At 39.9% G+C, this 12,383-nt stretch overlaps 1 protein-coding gene across 4 annotated transcripts in view; it reads left to right on the top strand.

The window, feature by feature from the left end:
• Positions 1-8,361: 8,361 nt before the first annotated feature.
• LOC147891330 (Pentapeptide repeat-containing protein) overlaps positions 8,362-12,383 on the top strand; it is a 43,143-nt gene continuing 39,121 nt past the window's right edge. For 2 of the 4 annotated variants that reach the window (XR_015542589.1, XM_087389418.1), the window contains exons 1-2: positions 8,362-8,529; positions 9,772-9,958. Coding sequence is in view for 3 of the 4 variants with exons in the window: in XM_087389418.1 (XP_087245544.1) it covers positions 8,373-8,529; positions 9,772-9,958 (344 nt within the window). In the remaining variant the exon portion in view is untranslated. The remainder of the gene's footprint in view (positions 8,530-9,771; positions 9,959-12,383) is intronic. The other 2 variants (XM_087389420.1, XM_087389419.1) reach the window with 2 other exon arrangements.

The raw sequence follows: 12,383 nt of genomic DNA, 5'->3' as shown, positions 1-12,383 counted from the left end.
CCTAGCTGTAGCATTAGTGAGCAAAAGCTTAACACTAGAGACAAAGAAGGGGCCCATTCCCATATTCTACAAAGATTGACCTTCCCAAATGTTGATGATAGCTTCAAGAAGGTGACGTCCTTTGATGAACCCTTTTTGCTCTAGAAGAACCCAATCCTTCATTTTGCCTTGAATCGTTAGAGCCAAAGCTTTGGCAAAAATCTTGTAGCTACAGTTTAACATTGTAAGAGGTCTCCAATTTTTTAACTCATCCTTAGGGCCCTCCTTAGGAATCAGTTTTATATTTCCTCCATTTATCTGAAGGGGAAGACAACCTTCCATAACACTTTCTTGCCATAGCAGTAAAAGGTATGGCCCAAAAAGATTTGTAGAATTCAATAGGTATACCATCTTCCCCTGGGTCTTCCCATCTGCCATGACATTCACAGCTTCTTTCAACTCCTCTCAGACTGAAGGGTTTTTCTAGATAGGGGAGGTCAAAAGATTTAACAACCTTATCCCTTATTATTTGGCAGAGTTCTCTTGCTCTCTGGGTGTCCTCATTAGGAGAGCAAGTGCTGGAGAGTAGATCCTTGAAGTGGTTCTAAATATATTCAATATTCTCCTCGGGGTTGTTTAATTGAGGGCCATTTGGTCTTTTATGGAGGGGAATTTCCTCCTGACATCTTTTCCTTCTGATAATTCTAAAATGTTCATTAATTTTAAATAGTTATACATTTTAATGTTGTAAGTTTAAATAGGTTGCACACTAGGATATAATATTATATTTTAAAATATGTATTTAATAGTTAGTATGAAGACTTTAGTACTAATAGGATAATAATAGCATGTTTGCATTAATACACTAGTATTGGTTAGCATTAAGCATCCTATACATCTCAAAGATGCTGTTATTTTGATTTTTAATATATTAGAACATTCGTTTTAATAGGTAGATATTTTCAAGCTAGTTTCTAAGTTTGTAAGTCATTTGTAGATTATTTAAACTAGGCTACATGCTGGGTTAGTTTAAGAGTTAGTATGAAGAGATTAGTATGTAGGCTAATATTAATGTGATATTTCCTTCACCTTTGTTAAAGTGAGGGTTTTTTATTTTTTAAATGCAAATACTTCATGTGATGCTTTTTTTGTATAAATGAAGATATTGATGTACAAAATCATGCCTATATATCTACATAAAGCATATGCTTTTCTTAATGTAGATATATCAAAAGCAGACGCTCTCTCTCTCTCTCTCTCTCTCTCTTTCTCTCTCTCTCTCTCTCTCTCTCTCTCTCTCTCTCTCTCTCTCTCTCTTTCTGTACACACACACACACACACACACACACACAATCTTTACATATGTAAGCAAATTATGTAATGATTATAAATATATATCTTTATGAATATTTACAAATTATATATGCTTTGCTTTGAAAATATACTAAAGAAGCAAAGAATACATGCTTTGATTAGGTATCATAGGGAGTTTTCGGACTCTAAACCCTCCCTATCTAACTTGTAATTTGTTGATACTCAGGAAAGCGTGTCTTTTACTAGAAGAAGATCCTTGCATAATTTTATATAAAATTTTTAGGAGCCATTAGTCATTTATAATAGATTTTTAAGTATCAAAGTTGAATGTGAGAAATTGAACAACAAGATGGCTTCCACCAGCGAGGGGGGAGGAGATAGGGTTTCAACTAGTCTAGCTACCACCACTAGTGATGGAACTAGCCATGAGGTTCAAGGTGCTCAGGGATGTGTGCTCAATCACAGTGTGGAACAATGGCAGTCATGTTGATGTTGACATGCAAGAGACTAAAAAAGGACAAATAGATAAGCCAAATCTCGCCTCCCCCCTCTTTGGATTTACCCTACACTTGGAGGAATGTGACATCCATGAACTCCCAAAAAGTGTAGGCAAAGCTGATGCCCTTAGGATATTATTGGCAGAATTTAGAAATGCTCTAGAAAGCTTTCCTAACGTTGGGTGGAAAGGCAATAGGATACAAAATGCAACACAAGTGCAGTCTTTTTGAGCTGTGGGCTACAATCATTAGCCCAATGGAGCCCCTAAGCCCTTTGACATATGCCAGAATGCACAAAGGGGGAATCCCTTGCTAGAGGCGCCAACAAAAGGACCTATTCTATAGCTCTTTAGGGAGGAGTCAAAGGCTTTTTCAGGCCCCCTTGGTTCCTAAATAGAGAGCCTGGGAGATGCTCACCACCAAAGCAAATAAAATTTTTTGAAGACTAAAACAAGAAGATGCGGAGACCTCCAACGGAGTAGGAACACATGAAAAAGATGAGACAAGTAATCGACTAGATGGAATGCAAAGTGTAAGATCCCAACGTTTAAAGTTCACAATGGTATCCTTAACGAAACGACAAATTTTTTGTGCATTTCTAATGTCATTGGTTACATTCATGGGTTACATTCATGGGCCATGACCACCAATAGTATTTTAGAAGGGATGGGTTTTTAATTTTTGGACAAGGAAGCAGCTTAATGTCACAACCATTCACTTTCTCCGCAATGGGTATATGTTTTTTCCGTTTGAAAAACCAAAAATGGCAATAGAGGTTGTGGAAAATGACACCTGGACCATTTCAAACCAACTGTTATCTGTTCAACTCTAGGATTCGTCCTTTAGTCCTAACTCAGCTCTTCCATCCAAAGCACCAATTTGGGTGGAATTCCCAAACGTGCCGCTCTCTCTGTTCGCGTAGATTGACGCTTTGTGTGCTCCACTTGGTCAGTTTCTTGGCCTAGAAACGGAAAGATTCATTAGTCCAAGGGGTACTCCCCAGGGTTTTGTTCTAATGGACCTAGCCATGGACCCTCCAAATGCTATCCGAGTCCTTAATGGGGACGAAAGTGAGTTTTTTCAAAAAAAAAAAAATGTAAAAACATTCCAAACTTTGGTTTCCTATGTGGTCTAGGTCTAGACAAAGGTGAGGGAGGAAGAGTTAAACCCTAGCTCAAAGCCAACCCTTTTTTCTTCTAGATTACTTATATCCATAACAAAGTAATTAGCATTTGGCACAATTCCTTTTGAGGTTCAACGAGCACCACAAATAAGTGGATCAAAGCATTTGGCATAATTCCTTCTAAGGTGAATTCAACGAGCACCACAAATAAGTGGATCAAAGCAATGGAAAAGACTAAGATCTTTCTCCAAGCTATCAAAAGAGAGCAAAAAAATCTAGATCCAAGAGGAAATAGGATCTTGAAGATCATGTCAATCTTTTAGAGGGAGACTCCACTGAGGATGGACAGAAGCAGTGCAGAGAAGCGCTTCGTGTTAAAGCTGCTATAGAAGCGTCGCAGGCCAAAATTTATGCAAGAGAGTGGTGGGTTGGTAAGGGAGATTGAGAAAACGAGGATATGTTTAGAATCCTTAAGAAAAAACACTTCCAAGAAACTCTGGAATGCCTCGTACAGGGTAACCAAGTAATAGTGGACTCGGGAGGAATCCAAAAAAAATGTTGCCTCCCACTTCCAAAGTCTCCTTGGGGCCTTAAAGTGATTAATACAAAAAGGCAATGAATAGACAACTATGCAGCAGTGCTATAAAAAAATGGTAGTAAGTTTTGATGCCCCATATCTGGACAGGGACCTAACTCTAGAAGAGCTGAATCAATGTTAATAAAGGTATCCAAGGGTTGCATAGCATTGGGGACTACAAAAGCAAGTATCATAATTGCCAATAAAAGACTCTACTCTGTAGTGATGTCCCACAAATATGAAGATTTATGATATTGGAAAACTATATCATATTCCATTGAAAAGACATGATAGACTAAATGACTTCAATGTCTTGCATCACTGGAATGATTGAAATGCTCAAGCAATGTGGCATATTCCATTAAAAAGGTAGGATAGACTAACTGACGTGAATGTCTCGAATCATTAAGATGTTGAATGAGCCAAATGCTCAAGTAATGTTGGCATTAGATGTAGATAAATTTGTTATAAATTAATGAAGGAGATGATTTTAAGAAGGCCTAATAGCCATGGCTTTCAAAATACAAATCATGAGATGTCTCAAAAGCATGTGAGCTATTAAATGCTTATATGACATAAAAGAATACTATTTGGACAAATCGGTAATCTTGGATAACACCACTAATCTACGTTAAGTATGAGATGACCAAAGTCATGAATGCCTAATGCTAAGGGCTTACCTAGAAATGTGCATGATCAAAAGTGGGGGTTAATCCATGTAAGAATGTGATGAGACTATTTCCATTTTCTCAAGACCTTTGGGGTCTAAATCAACATTTTAAACTAGTACATACCCTTTAGCAACTAAAGGTCAAAGTAGTTGCTCTTTTTGCTCATCACAGATTTGATCTAGGATTGGATTATCAACAAAATGTGAATGGCTCTATGTTTGAGACTGTCCGATTCTTGTGCTAAAGGATTACCTATGTGCCATTGAGAGTGTCTATCCACATCAAGATGTAATGATGCTTCAAGTTGAATGTGGAAATAAGGATTATTGATCTGTGAGCATCCATAATCTTGAGCATGTTTTAGAAATCTGTGAGCTAACTATCTGGGGCTTATGCTCCATCTGCTCAATCCGTACTACTCCATCTCAAAACATTTATTTTTAAAACCATAATCCAACTTACATGGATGTGAGAGGGCTTCTCAAAAAATGTATGATCCAAGTCATGATAGAATAATGTGCCAAACATGCCAAAGATAAAGCTTGTAATAAGAAGAGGACAAAATTATATTGTGAATAGCCAAAACTCTTTGCAAGGCTTACCTATGTCAAGAACCAATGGAAAATAGTCTTTGCAAGGCTTATCTACATGCAAGAACTAATGGAAAAATAATGTGACTATACTAGCTTGGCATGTGAGGTACGAATATCTATAGCCGTCTTGAATCCAAAATAAGCTCAATTTGTTAAGTGTATCATTGATGTGATGAATTGCCCACTGCCAAAGTATTGAGATGGTATGTCAAGTATATGAATTTGAAAATCAACGATAGATTTAAGTAGAATAAATGCGTTAGGAACTAATCTGGCATTTTAAAAAGTGGCTAATCTAAAAGTAGACTACACATATTTGTTCATGTTATATGCTGGGTTAAAGAGGCAAAATGGATCAAAATGTGCTTTTAATGATTAGGATTAATGAAAACTAAACTATTTGTATCTAAGAAATCAAATCTGATGTGACCAACATGTAGTGCCTAAGTTGTTGCACATTTTTGCTTTTATAGCACCTCAAAATTCCTCATGGATCAAAAGCTATGGACATTTGAAGATTTTATCAAACTTTGTCCAAAAGAATGATCAAGAATGAAGAAGAACATAGGAAGCATTTGAAAATTGTATTCCAAGTTTTATATGAAAATGCTCTTCTAATCAATGAAAAGAAAAGTGAATTCCTCCTAACCGAAATTCATTTGCTTGGACACATTATTTCACATGAAGGTGTCCGAATGGACCTGACCAAGATACATACAATTGTAAAATAGCCTGACCTAAGGAATGCTTATGAGGTAAGATCCTTTTTGGGTAGATGCTCATATTACGGAAGGTTCATTTGGCACTTTTTTGATGTGGCACTATCCATGCTTATATTGCATACAAATGTGTACTTGTGTAGCATAGTATGGCACAAAATGATGCCACATGACCTTGATGACATGGCACTTGATGACTATATTGATGATGCGATAGTAGGCCACATGTAGTTGATAACATGGCACTTGATGACTACGCTAATGTTGCAGCAATTGTTGAATGGATAATGACATGATAGATGTTGATTTGGTACTTGATGAGTATGTAAATAATATGGTACCTTGACTTGCTATTGATGACATGGCACTATGATGTGCTAGGTTGATGTAGCCTATGATGACACGGCTGCTTGCCATGTGTCAATGGACAAGATCTATCTACCATGTGGAAGTTTCCCATGTGGCTTGTGGATGGAAAGTATGTGGAGAAGTTGTCGAAGGAGATGTGGGGGCTCTAGAAGCAGGTGAAAAGGCCATGAGGAGATTGAGGTAGCTATGGCATAGTAATTCAATCCAGCTAGTGCAATACATATTTTGACTTCAAATAATACTTTGAGATGAGCTTGCAAAGGAACCCAAAAGACCCCAAAACTGGGTTAGACTTTCAAAGTGAAGACTTCAATGATCACATTGTTGGGGGTGTGTTATGCCAAGGTCGTCAATCCCTTTGGCCTTCCTATGGAGCCTTTCAAGTCTTCTAGAAGAATTGAGTGTCATGGTATGGGACCCAGTGTCTTCTCAGTTGTTTAGGCACTGATGGTTATGCTATGTAGAGTCGAGCCATTTTAGAGTGTTAAAGCCATGTGCATTGAGTCTCTTGCCATAGTTGGTGCCAATAATTGGCTGCAGATTCTATTTGTCATGATAGCTGCAAGTTGTGGTCACAACTTATATGCTTCCTTGCTACTACAGTGTTATTGTAGTTTGTTGCATAGCTATTCTTGAGTCAATCGCCATGTTGTTGAGTTTGTATGATTCCTCTAGTAGCTATTGTTCTTACTCGCATGTCTTGATGTTTTTGTTGCTTTGTAGGTCGCGTGTTGCCATTTTATTTGCCACATTGTAGTCTTTCTTGTGCTCTACTACTATCTTATTGTCTCTGCCTACACTTACTAGCTACTCTGGGCTAGTGTGGTTGTTGTGTAGTTCTTGAAAGTTTCTTTTGTTAACTTAGTCATTCTTGATGTGGTTCTATTCTTGTATTTTAGTTGTTTCTTGCTTATTGACGTAGTTTGTTGCATTGTGTGTCATGCATAAGAAGTTGTAGTCTGCTATGTCGTTACTATGCTAGTCTTCGCTATTATTGGTATCACTAATGTTATAAGTTTGGTCTTTGCTACTTCTAAAAGGTATGCTTGCATGAACCACACTTCAAAAAGAGAAGCTCAATAAATGAGCGGATAGACTCCAGATGAGAAAAATGAAGCAGCATTGCAAATTGAAGATATTGAAATGCAGATTAAAGATTGTAGATTGCACGAACTGTAATTGCCCTCATGTAGAGAAAGGTGGTATTGCGTTGCTAGTGAGCGACGAGTTTTGTCTGCATGCTGTGGATAAAGATTTGGAAGGCGAGTTTCTTCTAGCTGAGCTTCAGTTTCAAGGGTTTGAGTTTGTAGTTGTGAGTTTATAGTTGTCTTAGTGTATGCCTCAAACAGTTCGACACAATGATGCCGTCTCTGGGATCGACTGAGACTTGCCATGTGGGGCTCTCTCTCGTTTGTGAATGGGTATGAAACCCCCCTTAGTTCATGAGAGCAATGGAGGGTGAGTAGTCGGCCGATGTAGGTGGCACCCGCAGTTGGTGTTTGCATGAGTCGTTAGGTGACGTGCAATTGGTTCCCCAATCGGCCCCTTACCTCTAAGATCCTATCCTTTAAAAAAAGGAAAAACAAGATGAATGCTCATAAAGCATTCATAAGGTCTGCCTCAGATGCACAGCTTGGAGAGAGAGAGAGAGAGAGAGAGAGAGAGAGAGAGAGAGAGAGAGAGAGAGAGAAGACTTGGATGTGAAGAAAGGAGAAGAGGGGGAGAGGGCCTTGGCTTGAAATAGAAAGAGAGAGAAAGAGGGAGGAATACGTGGAGATCACATGCCCTCAGTCAATCATTAAAAACAAAACAAGCTATAAATGATGAAAATCATTCATAAGGCCTGCCCAAGATCCAAAATAAGGAAAAAGAAGATGAATTGGATGGGTAGCATGGAAAAGAGGGCGTAAAGTGTGTGTGTGTGAGAGACAGAGATTTCCACCAACAAAATGTGTGTGTGTGAGAGAGAGAGAGAGAGAGAGAGAGGGGGGGGTGAGTGACATAGAGAAGGTAGAGAAAAAGATGGAGAAATTTAAGGGATGAGAATAGCAACTGAAACTTCCACATCATTTTCATTTCTGAACGGAAGTAGCCTTTACTAAAGCCTTCCCTCCCTAGGGCAGGCCAAAAAGGCAAGTGTACCAATCAACAATTCACTAATAAAAACTTAAAAAAATTCGAAATTTTGCCCATCTCCAAGAGGAACCTTCACTAACGCCTAGCTAGAGGCAGCAGGCCAAAAAACCCACCCACCCACGCATGCACCAGTTTGGCGCTATTGTGAGGCAGGTGCCATGGGCCTACACTGCACGTAGAGCGATGTGAAGGCAAGCTGCCGCCCTGGGAGGCAAGCACTCTATGACGGGGTTGCTGGGCGGCGGCTTCCGCGGTGGACCGAGCTCTTAAAAATGGAGATGCATCTCTGTAATGGGGAGGCGACGTGGCATGCAAGTGACGTGGATGCTGATGAAATTTATAAATGCGTTCAAATTATCAAGATGGAGGTGGAGGAGGAGCAATTTATTCAAACATGGCAGCCATCACTGCGCTCTCTTCCTCGTCTTTCCTGCGTTTCTGCTCCACGTCCAGCTCTACCTCCTCTCCCTCCAACAGAGCCTCCCCCCGCTTCCTCGTTAGATGCTCCTCCCACCGCTCTCCCACCGATAGCAGCAATTACCAGCCTCCAGGTCCCCTTCTCGACTGCCTCAGTCTTTCCATTGCCTCCAACAACTTCTTCATTGGCTTATCAACTTTAAAACAAGTTTAGCAAATAGCAGCACAAAATTTTAGTTTCTCCGTCGTGACTAGCCGTGTAAGAAGTATAGCTGAGGATTGACTCGACGGTTTTAATATCTGTTCGATATGTATCTTGGGCTGCTTCCATATAGCAGCGTCAAGTGTGATTGCAACTCGCTTGACATCGTAGTATCAAGGGGAATGGCCTTGTCGCGAGCTTTCATAGTAGCTGGAGAGCATGTGGACTCACTCATTGACGTTTTTGAGCTCGTGGACGATGTCTGTATCACGAACAAACATTCCTTGTGTTGTTGCAAAGAATATGTCGTGATTTTTCTTTTTGAATTCAGTTGGCTCCTTTGGATTCGGATGGCCTCAATACGAAGCGTCTTCATCAAAATGAGCATTATGTAGCTGTGGAGAAGAATCGATCGTGATGTTTCTTTATGTATTTTTTGGCAGTTTTCCTCATAATCTATTGTTAGCTCCAATCGATTATGAACAACTCCCCCTAAAAGTCACAACTCAGTTTTCCCATTAATATTTTAATGCTATTTTATTTATTATTTTTCTTTATTTTAATGATATTTTAATACTTTTATTTATTTCTTTTCTGGGAGGGAGTTCTGTCACGCAATTAGATATTTCAAACCACGTTGGCACATCTCGCAAGGTGGGTTTTGTGGATCATCTTACAATCACGACAATAGAGATTGGTTGTCATGTTTCAGAATTGACATATTGTTAGACAGATGATTTCTATTGAGATCATAGAGACTGGTTGTCATGCATTCAAGAGTTTCAGAATTGACTTATTGTTTTGAAAAATGACTTCTATTGAGATGTCCTCCAGCTTCTTAAAGTTTTGAGCTGCTGTACTTCTAGATAATGTAGTTGGAGACGATAGCACAATAAGGTAGTCGTATTTTGTACTTTGTGTTTCAGGTGCAGAGTCATGTTCTGTTTAAATTTTTCTATTTTGCTGCAGGGCGTGGTTCCCTTTAAGTCAATTTTCATTTTCTGGTCAGAACATTGTCATACAAAGTTTTGATTACTCATATTGTTTTGAGCTCAATGGAAGAGTACTAATGGTTAGCAGATGAAACACCATGCTTTTTGTATTCTTCAACAATGCCCAGCTTCTCCAATACTGTCTTAGCAAGTAAATGATCTTTTGAGGGCTTTGATCTAAGCTGTTTGGCAGGGACGCTTGCCAGCTGCAGAGACAAAAGCTATTGGAAGATGCATAGCGGCAGCTTTAGCAGTGGCTGTTTTAGGTACAGGATTTCATGCAGAGGCAGATCTCAACAAATTTGAAGCTGACACACGAGGAGAATTTGGGATTGGGTCTGCTGCACAATTTGGTTCTGCTGATTTAAGGTATGTTGGTCCACGTTCAGACATGCGTGGCTGTAGACTTGGACAACCCTTACCAAGCATGATGAACCTATCAAGGTGTTGCAAACATGTGTATCAATTTGTGCATGTTTGCATGTGTGCTACTTGTTCCTTAAACAATGCACAGATGATGTGGCAGATTATGGCCTGAGAACTTGGTGTAACTGCCACCAACCCTCACCTAATATGAAGTGAGCAGGAGGTTGCAAACAGATGAGTTGTATTGTACAGGCTTGCTACAATTGACGGGGTGGATTATAACCTGACTATCAACCTTGTGGGTTTCTATCATGAGGTTAAAACCACACTATTTGTTTGATTTAATTAATGAGTTTGGACATGTTGCTGGGTTCATCTGGCAATGTATGATCATTTGTCGATCTTCTACAATAATAAAACTAAAAGAATGGTCTTTTGCTAGGTCGACATAAGTTTACAACCAATCAAGCTTGGAAACCATTTCTAACACCTTTACTAGTCTAAGGGATCCGTCACTTATTCCTTTCCTAAAACATCACACTTATGGATGTTGGATGAATGATCGCTTGTGGAAGGGTTTGCCTTTCAACGGGCCACTTCGAGGCATAGATACCAAGGGATGGTGTTCCGACATCCAAAACGTCTGGAACGCCGTTCCAGGTAGCAGGCCGGAACCGGAACGGCCCCAGAACGTCTTTTTTTTTTTTCAAATGGGTAGTTTAGAGCTTGTATATAAACTTTAAAGCTGTAAAATGTTAGTTTCTTCCATTTTCTAACATAATTTTGAGCCATATGATGATGTGTCATGTATGACGTGGTGTTCCGGTTCCCAATCCCCCGTTTCCCCTTCCCGGAACGTTCCCGTTCCGACACCCGAATTTCCGGAACGTTCCCGTTCCTTGGTAACTATGCTTCGAGGCTCAACCCTTCATAAGAGCCACAACTCTTCCAAAGAGGCTATGATTATGAAGAGGCCACTTCTATTTATATCGTTGTCATTACCCTCTCATCAAGGGTTGCACCCTTCACAAAAGTTACACGCCTCTTCATGCATACACCCTTTGGAGCACAAACCTTTACTCCTCTTGACTTTCGTCAACAAATGCAGTAACTCCTGCAGCAGCAATAAATCTTTCAAGTATAAGCTACCCTATTGGCTCAAGTCTAGCTGATCCAGACTTCAAGAGCTAGTTCATGTATGAAGACAACACACCTTCTTTTGATGATCAAGATGATACATTTCCCCTAGAGGTAGAGAACGAAGAATAATTGAAACAGTTGGATGTGTTGTGGCATGTTGCTTTTTAGACTTTCCTAAAAGTGTGGAAGTTAGGCTAGTTGTGTGCTACCTCTTTTTAAACATGGTAAAGAGTACTTTGGAAACTTGCATGGTCTTGCCATGTCTGGTGTAGCATACTGCACTTTTTTGGAAAGGTGTGGTTGCCTTTTCTCCACATGAATGCTACACCACACCTTTGTTAAAAGCCAACTTTCTCACACTTGTTAACTACAAGCTACTCGCCCTTCCCCTTCAGCCTACTACTCCACCCATATTGCTCATTGTTGGAGCTTGATTCTCACCCATGGATCTCTCCATTGGTCTCAAACTTGGTGCCCTCCGTATATGGATCGTGCTCTATCTCAGTCTTCTCTCTGTTTCTCAAATTAAGAAAATTTTGCACCTGTTTTTGGGCTTCCTAAAGGCAATTTCGAGCTGGTTGCTGCAAATTTGAAGCTGAAAACAGCATGCTATCTCTTTCTTCTTCTCTGGATCTTGTCAAGTCTTGGTGGCTGCATAATGGGGGATTTTTCGTACCTCTGAATAGCAAGTCTAGTACCAAAGGAATATAGAAGGTCCCTGCCTCGGTGCTTCATGTTACGTATTCTCAACAAGAAAGAGCTTCCTTTTTGGGGTGGCAGGAAGAGCACATGAAGTTCATGATGACAATGTGCTGATGCATGATCAAGAACAACCTCAAGTACAATCGCATTCTGCATAGCAATGTGAGAGCCTTCTCCCGCTCCATGTGCTTGCTCAAATGATGGAAATGCTACACAATGATGGATCTTCAACGATAGCAACAATTTCAACATGCCTGATATGCATGGAACATCCTTCATTCGCACCTGAGGGATTTAGTGGGAAGAAAAAAGACTAGCAACGAGACGATCTGTGTTAACCATTGGGAAGCACATTTCAGCGTCACGCAATATCCTGAAGACCACTGAGTAACGGCTGCTTGCGCAATAGCGCACAGATTTGGTTCGCTGAATGCAACGAAAGTCCAAGACTCCTCTCAAGTAGTAGGACTTCAAAGTTGGGTACGTGGTCAATTTTGCTAAAGAACTCGTTGAGTTTGAGAACTCACCCATGTGAAACGACATGTTATACAGGGTAATACATTGGAGGCATATACACATGAGTTCC

The sequence above is a fragment of the Dipteris shenzhenensis genome, chromosome 18, assembly GCF_047967505.1.
Source record: "Dipteris shenzhenensis isolate YYH24624 ecotype China chromosome 18, Dip_SZ_1.0, whole genome shotgun sequence".
Lineage (NCBI taxonomy): Eukaryota > Viridiplantae > Streptophyta > Polypodiopsida > Gleicheniales > Dipteridaceae > Dipteris > Dipteris shenzhenensis.
Note: the sequence above shows the minus strand (reverse complement) of the source record. Positions and strands in the feature narration are given on the sequence as shown.